The sequence below is a fragment of the Carlito syrichta genome, unplaced genomic scaffold (assembly GCF_000164805.1).
Source record: "Carlito syrichta isolate Samal-C Ts95f unplaced genomic scaffold, Tarsius_syrichta-2.0.1 Scaffold307833, whole genome shotgun sequence".
Classification (NCBI taxonomy): Eukaryota; Metazoa; Chordata; class Mammalia; order Primates; family Tarsiidae; genus Carlito; species Carlito syrichta.
Window position 1 is genome coordinate 148,649 of NW_007251929.1, and position 12,105 is coordinate 160,753.

At 45.3% G+C, this 12,105-nt stretch overlaps 1 protein-coding gene across 3 annotated transcripts; it reads right to left on the minus strand.

Annotated features, from left to right (window-relative positions):
• Window positions 1–210: 210 nt before the first annotated feature.
• Window positions 211–12,105, minus strand: CCKBR (cholecystokinin B receptor). 3 transcript variants are annotated; one of them, XM_021715840.1, is made up of 5 exons: window positions 11,928–12,105; window positions 2,310–2,561; window positions 1,905–2,154; window positions 1,442–1,599; window positions 211–1,255 (listed from the first exon to the last, which is right to left on the minus strand). In XM_021715840.1, exons 1-5 carry the CDS (start codon window positions 12,073–12,075, stop codon window positions 717–719), a joined length of 1,347 nt encoding a protein of 448 aa, XP_021571515.1. In that variant the 5' UTR covers window positions 12,076–12,105; the 3' UTR covers window positions 211–716. The 3 variants fall into 3 exon arrangements, with proteins under 3 accessions (XP_021571515.1, XP_008062828.1, XP_021571516.1); XM_008064637.2 differs by having other exon boundaries at window positions 1,427–1,599; XM_021715841.1 differs by lacking the exon at window positions 2,310–2,561 and having other exon boundaries at window positions 11,928–12,075.

A 12,105-nucleotide genomic window follows, 5' to 3' on the forward strand; every position in this document is an offset into this window, starting at 1 on the left:
ATACCACCTCCCACCCCCACTCCTAGTTACTACATACTAGAGTGCAGGTAACTCAGGACGACAAGCTAGAGAGAATACACACAGCCCCATTGGGTCTTAGACACCAGACTTTTTGGCAGGGGAAAGGGCACAGGAGCAGTGGGAGAGAACTGATAGGACACCACAAAATCCTGTGCCTCCTCGTCTGCCCCAAAAAGTTCAGAAAGGAAGTCCAGGAGGAAACCAATTCATTTATTATTTCTTGAAGAGTTTGGGTGAGGAAGGAGGGAGCAGGGCCACAGTCCTTAACTGGAAAGGGATGGAGGAACTTTTCAGTGCAAAACAGTTGGTCAGGGAGTTGATTTCAGTACTGGTTGGGGGAAGGGCATTGTGAGGTCAATCTGGGGACAGTTTGGAGCATCCCAGGAGTCAGTTCTGTGCCAGGCTCCACAGCCCCTAAAAGATTCAGTGCCATTAATCTATGTGGATGAGGGAAAGGTCAGACCTTGTCAGAGTTCCCACTATGTAGAAATAGCTGACTGCTAGGGATACTGTCCAAGGTTAGTGCCATGTTTCTGTGGGCCCCTCTCAGTTCCATATCAAAAGTGTGCCTTCTTTCCTGTGTAGGGCTCCACTCTTGTGTCAGATAAACTACTTTTTGGGTGTCAGTGTCCCGTGTCAGTTGTGGTCAATATTTTGTGTGTCTGGATGGGTCGGTGCTTATCATCTACCCTGTCTCAGCCAGGACCCAGCGTGCTGATGGTGGTGTAGCTCAGCCTGGACAGTGAAGCAATGGAGGGAGTGGGAGGGTCCTCGTCTGGAAGAGGCCTCGGGCGAGCTCGAGGACGCCGGGGACAGCAGCGGGCGCACGTGTCCAGGCAGGCCTGGCGAAAGCGACGGTGCATGAAACAGTAGACGAGGGGGTTGACACAGGCCGAGACGTAGCTCAGCAAGTGGATGAAGGAGATGGGAGCACCCGAGAGCGCTCGGTGTGCACCTGGGCCGTCGAAGGCGCGCCACGTGTTGGCGCTGTAAATTGGCAACCAACACAGGAAAAAAAGCACAACAATCACTAGCAACATTCGCACCACACGCTTCTTAGCCAGGAGCTTGGCCTGGGTGGGTCGGGGCCCAGGCCCTGGCCCAGAAGTGGGTGCCGTCAGCGCCGACAGCTCCAGTGCAGGTCGGGAACGCGGGAGTTGCACGTAGCAGCCGTCGCTGTCCTCGCCAGTCAGGCCAGTCTCAGGCCGGCAACTCCCGTTTTGGTGGACAGTACCTGAGCACAAGGAAGGGCGGTCAGGGTGGAAGGCAGGGTCCTCCCAACCTCCTCTAACCCCGCCCCTAGCCTTAATCCTGTTTCCAGCCTTCTCACACGCCTTTCAGCCCCACCCCCTCTAGTCGACCAAGCCCCTTTCCAAAGCTCCATCTTCCCTTGGAATTCGCCCACCTTGTCCATTTGCACCGGGCAGGCCTCCTTGGCTTCGGACACGGCTTTGGCTCTCGCTGTCACTGTCACTGTCAAAGCGAAGGCCTAAGTAGAGCTCGCGGGAGATAAGCCCATAGGCCACGGCCATAACCACACCCGGGACGAAGAACAAGAGCAGGAGCAGCAATACCGACCTGGAGACAGATCACAGACCGATCACGCGGGTTTCTGTCCAGCTGTAACCAGAGATAGAGAAAGAGCCAGCCAGAGGTTGGCTCTCTCTAGGGCTGTGACCATGTACCTGACGTAGGAGTAGGATTTGGGGGGTGCCATTGGGAAGGTCTAGAGAAGTGGGGAGGAACCTCAAATCAGAATCCCAGGGTGGTGGATGCGGAATGGGAATTCTTGAGGCAGCTGGAGGAAGGTTCTGGAGAATTATGGTAAGCATCTGATGGAGATGGAAAGGGAATAGCTAGGAACAGGTTGTGGGCACCCTCACCAGGTCTGGCGGACCCGTGCACTGGGCCAGCGATGCATGCACTGCAGCACACGGGGCCCCACTGGTTGCACCACGGTGAACACGGGGTAGGGCACCATGAGCAGTCCGGACAGCAGCCATGTGGCTATGATCACACGAGCCGCGTGGGAGCGCGTCTGCCACACACGCGCCTGCAGTGGTCGGCAGATGGCGCTGTACCGCTCCAGGGCGATGGCCACCAGGCTTAGTGTGGACACGCTCACAGACACCCCTAAACAAGGGAAGAGGAAGGAGTCATCTAGGAAACTTGCACTGCACACTCACAGTGTCTCAGCCCCCTCTCCCCCAATCAGGGAAAACCCCTACATCCAGCAAACACTTCAGGAGGGGAAAGGGGCAAGAGGATTGGGTGGTTGTCTCACCCACCCATGAGGTAGGAAACAGCCTTGCAAATGACTGTGCCAAAGACGAATGTGCCCATAAGATTGGGCAAGAGGGTGAAAGGCATGCATGCCACAGCCAGCAGGAGGTCGCTGACTGCCAGCGAGAGCAGGAAGGCATTGGTGACGGTCCTCAACCGGCGGCTCAGTCCCAGGACCACGATGATGAGCACATTTCCTCCAACGCTCATTAGGAAGATCACTGCATAAAGGGTGACTCTAATGGCCAGCTCCAGTTCTGGGCAGGAAAGGGGAGAAGTGGCAGGTGATCAGACTTCACTCTATCAACCCCTCCCGTCCCACTTATCGCCAGCCCTCACTACCCAGCAAGATCCCTACATACTCTCATCCACAACCTGCTCAGTAAATGGTCGACTTGAATCCTTTACCATTCCAAACTCCTGAGGTATAGTTAAATTGGCCTGAACCTACCTCTTCCTTAAGAAATGCTGTCTCTTCTCAAGGTTTGTTCCTAATCCTTCCTTCTCTTTGCAGCCAAACTTCTTGAAAGGATATATTTGTGTCTCCCCATTCACTCTCCAATCTATACAATACAACCATCTGTACCCCACCACTGTCTGCACACTTCTTCCCATTCTTTAACTGACAAGTCCTAAGGTCCCTTCTTACCTATTCTATTTGGCCTTCCTGTGGTATTTGACACTGTTGGGCACCTATTGCCTTTTGAAGCACATCAGGTCATGTCCTTATTCTCTATACACAAAACCAAAAAACCCTTCACTTACTCTCTGTCTGCCATTCCTTAGCATATCTTCAAGATCTTCCCAGATCAGCCCTCTTCCTCCTCCCACCTTCTCCCTGCACTGCACCCACTTAAGCCACTGGATGATTCAGTTTCTTGAAAGCATCATGTGCACTCGTGACTCTCTCTCTGCTCAAGTTGGTTTCTCAGCCCTGAATAATCTTTCATCAACCCTCCTCCCAACTTCTATCCCCTTCACAAGCTTATTTTCTGTATGTGGTGAATTCCTATTTATCCCTCATTCATCGAGATGCAAATCCTCTGCCCCTCTTTTGTAAGGCCCTTCTTGATACCTCATTTAGTGTTAATCTCCCCTTGTTCTGGCCCATGCTATTTCTTACACAACTATTAGAACCCTTTTTACTTCCTGCCTTGTGTTTTAATGATCTCCAAACATTAATTCTCACTCAACAAACATTTACAAAGGACTCCCTTTGTGCCAGGCACTGGGGATAAAGAGATGAACATAACAAATTCCCTGCCATTTGAGATCTTATAGAGGAAAAGGACAAGATGTGGAGCTGGAAGGCAGTGATATTGATGATCCTGACCCTGCGGAGACCTAGGCCTGTGTTTATGTCTTAGTTCTTCAACAAAAAGGTTTAAAAGATGAAAAAAAGTCAATACATAAACAGATAATTACCACACATCCTTACAAGGAATGAAGTTGAAAGATGTACAAGGTGCTTTGAAGCTCACAGGAGGGACACTTAGTGTTGCTATGTGAGACTGGGAGGCTGATTCATTTGTTTGTGTCATTGTCCACTGAAAAATGGATTCATCTTTGGACCTCTATATCACAACCAAGCAGAGCTAGACAAAATTGAGTTGGGTTGAACCGGAATGAATCACCCACACCCATTCCCTCAGCACCAGAAAGATTGGAACTCTCACACGGAGAGAGGGCAGGGAGCAGAGCTTCCCAGGTTGGGGAAGAGGGAAGGTCTTAGAGTTGCAGCCCTCTTTTCCATAGCTCCATACACTGACTGGTTCTCATCTTAGCCCCCAAACTGAGCTACAGCCATGTACTGGATAATGATGCTTTGGTCAATGATGGATTTGCATATAAGGCAGTGGTCTTATAAGATTATAATGAAGCTGAAAAATTCCTACTGCCTAGTGATGTTGTTGTAACATTGTATCATAACACATTTATGTGTTTGTGGTGATGCTGGTGTAAACAAACCCACTGTGCTGCCTACAAGGTGCTGTGGGAGCTTCCAGCTATATAAAAGTATAGCACATATAATGATATTTGATATATACATAATACTTGATAATGATAAAAAATGACTATGTTCACTGATGCATTTATTATACTATCTTCTTTTTATTTAATTTTTAAATTTTAGATTCAGGGAGTACACGTGTGTTTGCTAAATGAACATATTGTGTGGTGGTGGGGATTGAGTCTCAGGTGGCCCATTATACTATACTTTTAATCATTATTTTAGGGAGTATTCATATTTACTAATAAAAAAAAGTAACTGTAAAACAGCCTTAGATGGGTCCTTCAGGAGGTATTCCAGAAGGAAGCATTGTTATCATAGGAGCTCTATGCGTGTCATTGTCCCTGATGACCCTCCAGTAGGACAAGATATAGAGATGGGAGGTAGTGATATTGATGATCCTGACCCTGTGGTTCAAAAAGTAAAAAAGTTTAAAAATTAAAAAATAGAAACAAAAAAATGTTAAAAATAGAAAAAAGCTTATAGGATAAGAATATAAAGTAAAAAATATTTTTGTACAGCTATACAAAGTGTTTGAGTTTTAAGCTAAGTGTTATTACAAAAGAGTCAAAAAGTTAAAGAAAAGCTTATAAAATGAAAAGTTACATAAGCTAGGCTTACTATTGAAGAAACAGAAACTTTGAAAAATAAATTCAGTGATAGGTGTGCTGTACAGTATTTATAAAGTCTACAGTAATGTGCAGTAATGTCTTGGGCCTTCACATTCAGTCACCACATACTCATTGACTCACTGAGAGCAACTTCCAATTCTGTAAGCTCCACTCATGGTAAGTGCCTAATACAGGTATACTATTTTAAAAAATCTTTTATGAAAAGATAAAAGATAAGAAGTTTTTTATTTTTTTCAATACTTCTTCTATGTTTGGATACACAAATACTTGCCATTGTGCTATAACTACCTAATTATATTCAGCACAGTAACATGCTGTACAGGTTTATTGCTTAGAGTAGTGGGCTATGCCACATAGCCTAAGTGTGTAGTAGTCTGCTATACCATCTAGGTTTGTGTAAGTACACTCTCTGATGTTCACACAATGGTGAAATTGCTTAACAATGCATTTCTCAGAAGGTATCCCCATCATCAGGTGACGCATGACTATTTTCTCATAACAATAACCAGCTTATTTAGGAGTTGTAAACATCAAATAAATGCTATTTATAAGAAATCCTCAAACCAAACTCAGCAGTAACATTTGCTCAGGACCACACCAGTAGTAAGGGACTGAGTCAGACTAGAAGCCTAGTCCTAGAATCTCTAAAATGCGTTGCATCTTACTGCTCCCTTGGTACTCTCATTCCTCGTACTGCTTCTTCTCTTAATCAAATATCAGTCTAAATGCCTTTTCCCCCCTGTCTCTATAGGCAATCATGACATTTCTCTCTGTATTATTATGTTTACTTCTGTCTTTCCCATTAGACTATGAACTTTTTGAGGACAGGAGCAAACACCATCTCATTCTCCAGTACAGTCCTAACACTTGGCATAATGTTCAGCACATAAGAGATAGTCAACACATGCTTGTGAATGAATCTGTCTCTCAAGACAGAAGTGCATCTGCTTCTCCCCTCCCCATCTATTCCCCACCTCTGTAGACATGCTTTAGCATGCCTTCTCCTCTCTGCCTTTGTTTCTTTGGAGACACATTTTGGAAGGTCCTTGAGGAGGGGTCAGTGACAGGTTATGATTGCAGATGCATCATTTTTGCTTTTATATAAAAACTATCTGTGGTTTCTTTAGAAGCTGGGCCCTTCTCTGTAGGGAAGAATTACGGAAGGTGTCCATGTGGGAGTTAAGTGTGTATGTGTGGGCAGGGGGTACATAAAGAACTTTTGTTAGAACTGTGTTCTTGGACACAGATCAAAAGAGCTAGTGGTCTATTTTGCACTCTTTGTGTTCCCTCCAAGTCCATTGTCCTCCTACCTGCATCCTTACCCCCTCCACCTCTTTATTCTCTCTAGTTCTATTGTCTCTTTAGCATCCTCCTCTGGATGTTTCTCTTCAATGGGTTGTTCTTCTTTTTGCAGAGATGGAGTCTCACTATGTTGCTCAGGCTACTTTCAAACTCCTGGCTTCACCCCATCTCAGTCTCCCAAATTGGGATTATAGGTGTGAGCCACTGTGCCTGGCCACTGCAACTAATTCTTGATGCAATCACCACACCTCAAGTTGGTACAGCATTCTTAAGTGTGAAAAAGCACATCTCTCATTAATTCAGTCATCTGATGTGTCCCATGTGTGCCCTTGAGCTTGGCTAATTGTGGTGGATCATAAAGATGAAACTAATTCTCATTCTTCTAAAGTTCTCAATCTACTTGGGGATTTCTGGAAATTAGAGGACAAAGTCCCAGTAAAATCACCAGCAATTGTACAGCACTTTGTTTCTTCATTGGACATTTCTAGCTATTATCTTGTTTCCAGCCACCTCTATCTCTCTGGATCTTTGCTGTTGAAGTTAGGAGGTATGAAAAATTCTAATTAAAAACAATCTTAAGGCCAAGAAGAGTGGTGGCTCATGCCTGTAATCCCAACACTTTGGGAGGTAGAGGTGGGAGGATCTCTTGAGCATAGGAGTTTGAGACTAGCCTGGGCAATATAGTGAGATCTTGTTTCAAAAAAAAGAAAAAATTAGCTGGGCATGGTGAAGTATACTGGTAGTCTTAGCTACTCAGGAGGTTGAGATGGGAGGATCACTTGAGGCTGCAGTGAGATGAGATTGTACCTTTGCACTCCAGTCTGGGATTCAGAGTGAGACCCTGTCAAGAGAGAGATAGATAGATAGATATAGATATAGAGATAAAGACAGAGATAGAGATAGAGATAGATTTGGGGAGAGAGAGGGAGAGATAAATAGGTGAAGCATTGGGATTGTTAAAATAGTAAAACTTTTCTGTATGGTACTGTAATGGTGGATGCATGTCATTATACATTTGTCAAAATCCATAGAATGGTACAACATAGAGTCAACCCTAATGTAAACTATAGAATTTAGTTAGTAATATATCAATATTGGCTTATCATTTGTAATAAATGTACCATGAATGCAAGATGCAAGGTGTGTGTGTGTGTGTGTGTGTGTGTGAGTGTGTGTGTGTGTGTGTGTGCATTTGGGAAATCTCTACATTTTCTGTTCAATTCTTCCGTAAACCTAAAACTGCTCTAAAGTAGTCTATTAATTTTAAAAAGTCACGCAAAATAAATAAGAGTCAAGACTAGGAACCTAAGACAGTGGTGGAAAGATGTAAACTGGCACCTCGTGGGGTACATCCACTAGTCCCTAGGGCAGTTCGGTTCTTCTTCTAGGGTTTGGAGGATCTGCATTTGTTCTGTCCAGATTATGGCAAAAAAGTATGAACACAAAAATCCAGACAATGTGACATTAAAACAACAACAACAACAATAACAACAACAGCAAACAGGCTTTTCTAGGAAGGGGCCCCACAGAACACTGAAGCTGCTGATGCCTCAAATCCCGTGTTACACTGGCATGTTGGATCCGGTCACACATACACACAGACATCAAAGTAATATCCATGTCCTGCTCTGTGGTGAGCAGGGTTTGCATCCAACTGGCTGTGGGTAATAGCTGGGTGAATGGGAGAACATCCAAGTGTCAGTGGGTACTAACTGAGGGAACAGAAGTAATATGTAATGGTGCATAGATAATATCAAAGTGAATGTTGGGTAATACCTCAGTCTTTGAGATAATATATGGGTGGGTGAATGTAATGCTCATTTTTGTGGACAATATCTGGGGAAGGGTAACATCTACGTGTTCACAGGTAATATCTGAGTGTGAGTTACATCTAAGTTTAGATAATATCTGAGTGTTGTAACATTTGAAAGAGCAAGAGTAATAGCCAATTCTCTGTTGATAACATCTCATTTTGTTGGTAACATCTTCAGAAAGCACAGTTACATTCAGAGGTCTCTATGTGAATGGAGAAAATGCAAGTGATGACAGTAACAGCTGAATTAAGAAGTAATATCCAAGTATATGTGGGCAGTACTTAAGTGATTATGGATGAGAGATGTTAGCATGTTAAGCTAAGTTAAGATGTCAGTCTGATTCAGTGAAAGAACTAGGCTCCTGAGTGAATGCAGGTAATATTTGGTAATATCTCAGTATGTGAGAGTAATATTTCTGATTTTATGGGTGATGTCTAGAGAAGGCTTACTTAAGAGAGCCTGGGTAATTATCTGATTGTGTGGATAATAGTAAAATGAAAATGAGTAGTGTCTGATGGATGGGTAACATCTAAACCACTGTGGGCAATATTAAAGTGAATGTAGTAACATCTGTCTTTCTGTAGATAGCATCTAGGTGAACATGGGTAATACTCAAGTCTGCATGGATTATGGATTATATAAGAATAAAGTGAGCCTGGGTAATAATATATGCATCTGTGCAGGTAATATTTGAGTAAGTGTAGCTAACAGGGTCTCTATGGGACATGTCTGACTGCCTGGGTAACGTCTGGATGTATGTGAGCAAGAATATCCAGATAAGTGAGGCCAATTCTTGCACCTGTGCTCTGAATTGCTTCTAATCCTGCTTTCTCAGGGTTTCTTGCTCTATTGACCAGCCCCTTTCTCATCGGTACCTTCAGTCTTCCTCTCTCGGTGCATTCCTCATTAACATTTAAAAAATGCTCTTGTTTCAAGTACTACTATACACACACACACACTGAAAACCTACATTCGTATCCCCCCTTACTCAATCCCTGCTGTTTTTGGCAATATTTTGCTTTTTATTTGTCTCTGCCCCCATCAAACTTCTTAAAAGCTTTGTATACATACCCTGCTTCAATTTTCATAATCCCTCCCCCATGGGTCCAGTCTTCAGTCTACTATAGTCAGGCTTCAATACCTATAACTCCTCCTAAGGACTTCTTTTTTTAAAAAATTAAATCTGAAGATACTGATCTGACTATTCTTTCTTTACTTATCCAATTGTATATTGGTAGCATTGGCATCACTTACCCTACCTTGCTCGAAACTCTCTTTTTCCTTGCCTTCTGGAGGGGTATAGCGCCTGTCTTTCTGATGGTTTCACCTGAATCTCCCTCATGTACTCGTCTTCCTCTGCCCGGATTTTAAATATTGGTCTTCTGCAGGATCCTGTCTTAGGGGCTCTTTTTTTCTCATTCTACACAATAATTTATGATGTTATCTATTTCATGGCTTCTACCTCCTTAGGCAAAGACCTTTCAAATGTGTATTTCCACCTCAGGCCTCTCTTGTAAGTTCCAGACTTCTGGATTCAACAGCTTGCTAGGAAACCTCATGTGGATGTCCCATCAGCAATTAAACTCAATGGGTAGGCTCCAAATTGAATGTATAATCCCCTCTTTCAAACCTGTTTCTGCTCCTTTGTTATCTTTCTCATTGTAGGGCCTCAATATCCTTTCAGTTGTCCAAACCAGAAACTTAGATGTCATCCTTTAACCACCTTCTCTGCTTCTAATCTGTTGATTTCATTTCCAGAAGTGGCTCTCAAATCCATCTACTTCTCTCCATCCCCACTGCCAGTACCTTAGTCTAAGCTGGCATCATCGTTCACTCAGAGCAGTGTAACATAGTAACCCTCTAAAGCATTCTCCTGCCTTCCATCTCATGTCTCCCAATCCATCCTTTACATGACTGAACTAATCCCGAATCTCTCAGTAGCTCCCTTTGCTCTCAGGATAAAGTCTACACTCCTCAGTAAGGTCTGTCAGGTTCTCTGCGGACCCTCTAGGCTGGTCTTCAGCCTGTTTGTGATTCCTCTTCTTATGGTTTGTTCTTCTTCTCTAGCTACTCAGAAACTATGTCATACTGAACAAAAGTTCCATGGATTTAAAATTTGGGCTTTTTACATACCCTGTCACTCTGCTTGGGATGCTTTGTGCCTCTTCTGCCCCATCACTTGGCTGGTTCTCCCTCATCTTTTAAATTTCTTCTTTCTTTTCTTTTTTTTTTTGAGTCAGAGTCCCACTCTGTCACCCAGGCATGAGTGCAGTGGCATGCTCATGGCCACCGCAGCCTCAACCTGCTGGGCTCAGTTAATCCGCCTCAGTCTTCCAGGTAGCTGGAACTATAGGCATTTGTTACCATGCCCGGCTAATTTTTTGATTTATTGTAAAGACAAGGTCTTGCCAAAGTTGCCCAGCCTGGTCTCGGAACCCCTGGGCTTAGGCAATCCACTTGCCTCAGCCTCCCAAAGTGCTGGGATTACACGTTAGAGCCACCACGCTCGGCCCCCATCTTTTAAATTTCAATTTATACCTCACCTTCTCAGGAGGCCAATCCTAATTCCCAAGGTAGGCTAGGCTAGAGGCGGTCCTCTTATTTTCCCACTACCTTCCCCATCAAGGCTCTTCTGCCTTGTGCCAAAAAGTCCCTGCTTACTTGTCTATCTCCCTCACTAAACTCTGAGCTCTGTGAAGCACAAATTGTGTCATTTTTGTTCAGTTTACATCCCCACGGCCTAGTACAATCTCTGGTTCAATAAATATTTGCTAAATGGAATAATCTAAACGAAGTGTGTAACAACTGGGCTGAGAAAGCAGGGACTATTGCCTGGGGTAAATAAATACTTAGATTACAATGTATTCCACCTTTTCCTTCTTGAATTTAGAATAACTTGCTTCTGCTCTGCATTGTTCCCTTACCTAGCATACACCTCATTTCTTTTCTGCGCACTGAACTCTATCTACTGCAAGACTTAGATCCCAGGTCCCACCCTTTGTGAAGTACTTGAGCCCACCTTCTTTGGGTGCCCTCTCATGGGACTTCCATGCTACCTGTGATTTTTCCATTTGCTTGTTTCCCCTCTGCACTTGACTATGAATGAACCCAGGAGGGTCTAGGCTGGGTATAGCTCATCTTTGTGCTCCCAACCTGGCCTAGGGAGTACAAGCCTAGGGCTGGAGAAGGGACTTAGGAGGCACCTGGAGACAGAGAAAGAGAAGGGGCACAGAGCCTCGAGAACCCCAACGTAGGAGGCGGAGGGACTTGAAGACCAGTGAAATGAAGACAGGCAGCTCTAAGGAGCATCCCCCAGTGCCCAGTCTCACTCAGATTTGAGGATTTTTTCTTTTTTAAAGGAAGGCTGGGGACTGGCACGGAGGACACAACATTATAACTCTCCAACTTCTCATTGGGGCCTTCCAGAGTGCTCCCTCCCTCAACCCCCCCCCCCCTTGCCTTCCTTTCATCCTTTCCTTCCCTATTGTGGCTCTGTGAACTGGATGTAAAAGGAAAAAAAGTGATCTGGAAGGGTTGGCATGAGGAGGTCCTTGCCTCTGGACTGTATGTCTAGCAAGGGGGCTGTGTGCTGGGAAGGGAGCTGGCTGTTGGGTGACCAGGAGCTCCGGGGTGACCAGGGGCCCAGGATGTGAAGCAGTTCTGACTAGATGGTGTGAGGCTGTGATGAAGTTCTAAGAGCTGTAGGGTGAGTGTGTGAGGGGGAGCTGTTTGGGGACTGGGGGAGTACTATAAGGGGACGGTGTGGAGGCTTGAGGAAGCAGTGTAGAGGTCGTAGGGGGCACTATTAGTGTTATGGGGTGAGACGAGGAGAAGCTTGTGGAGGGGGCTGAGGGAGGCACCCACCTCGTGTCCCGGCTCCGCGGATGCGAGGGGACTCGCAGCTGAGGTTGCCCGCACTGCTGCCGTTGAGGAGGGGGCCCGGACGGCACAGGGAAGCCCCCGGCCCAGGTCCGGATCCCTGCAAGCTCCGGTTCAGTTTTAGCAGCTCCATGGCCCCCGCGGAGCCCGCCGCCTAATTCCG

Coding starts and splice junctions, on each gene's coding strand:
- CCKBR (XM_008064637.2), bottom strand. CDS start 12,075: ATGGAGCTGCTAAAACTGAACCGGAGCTTGCAGGGATCCGGACCTGGG. Junction 2,155..2,309: donor GGCTGTTTCCTACCTCATGG/GTGGGTGAGACA, acceptor TCCCTTGTTTAG/GGGTGTCTGTGAGCGTGTCC. Junction 1,600..1,904: donor GCACGGGTCCGCCAGACCTG/GTGAGGGTGCCC, acceptor ATCTGTCTCCAG/GTCGGTATTGCTGCTCCTGC.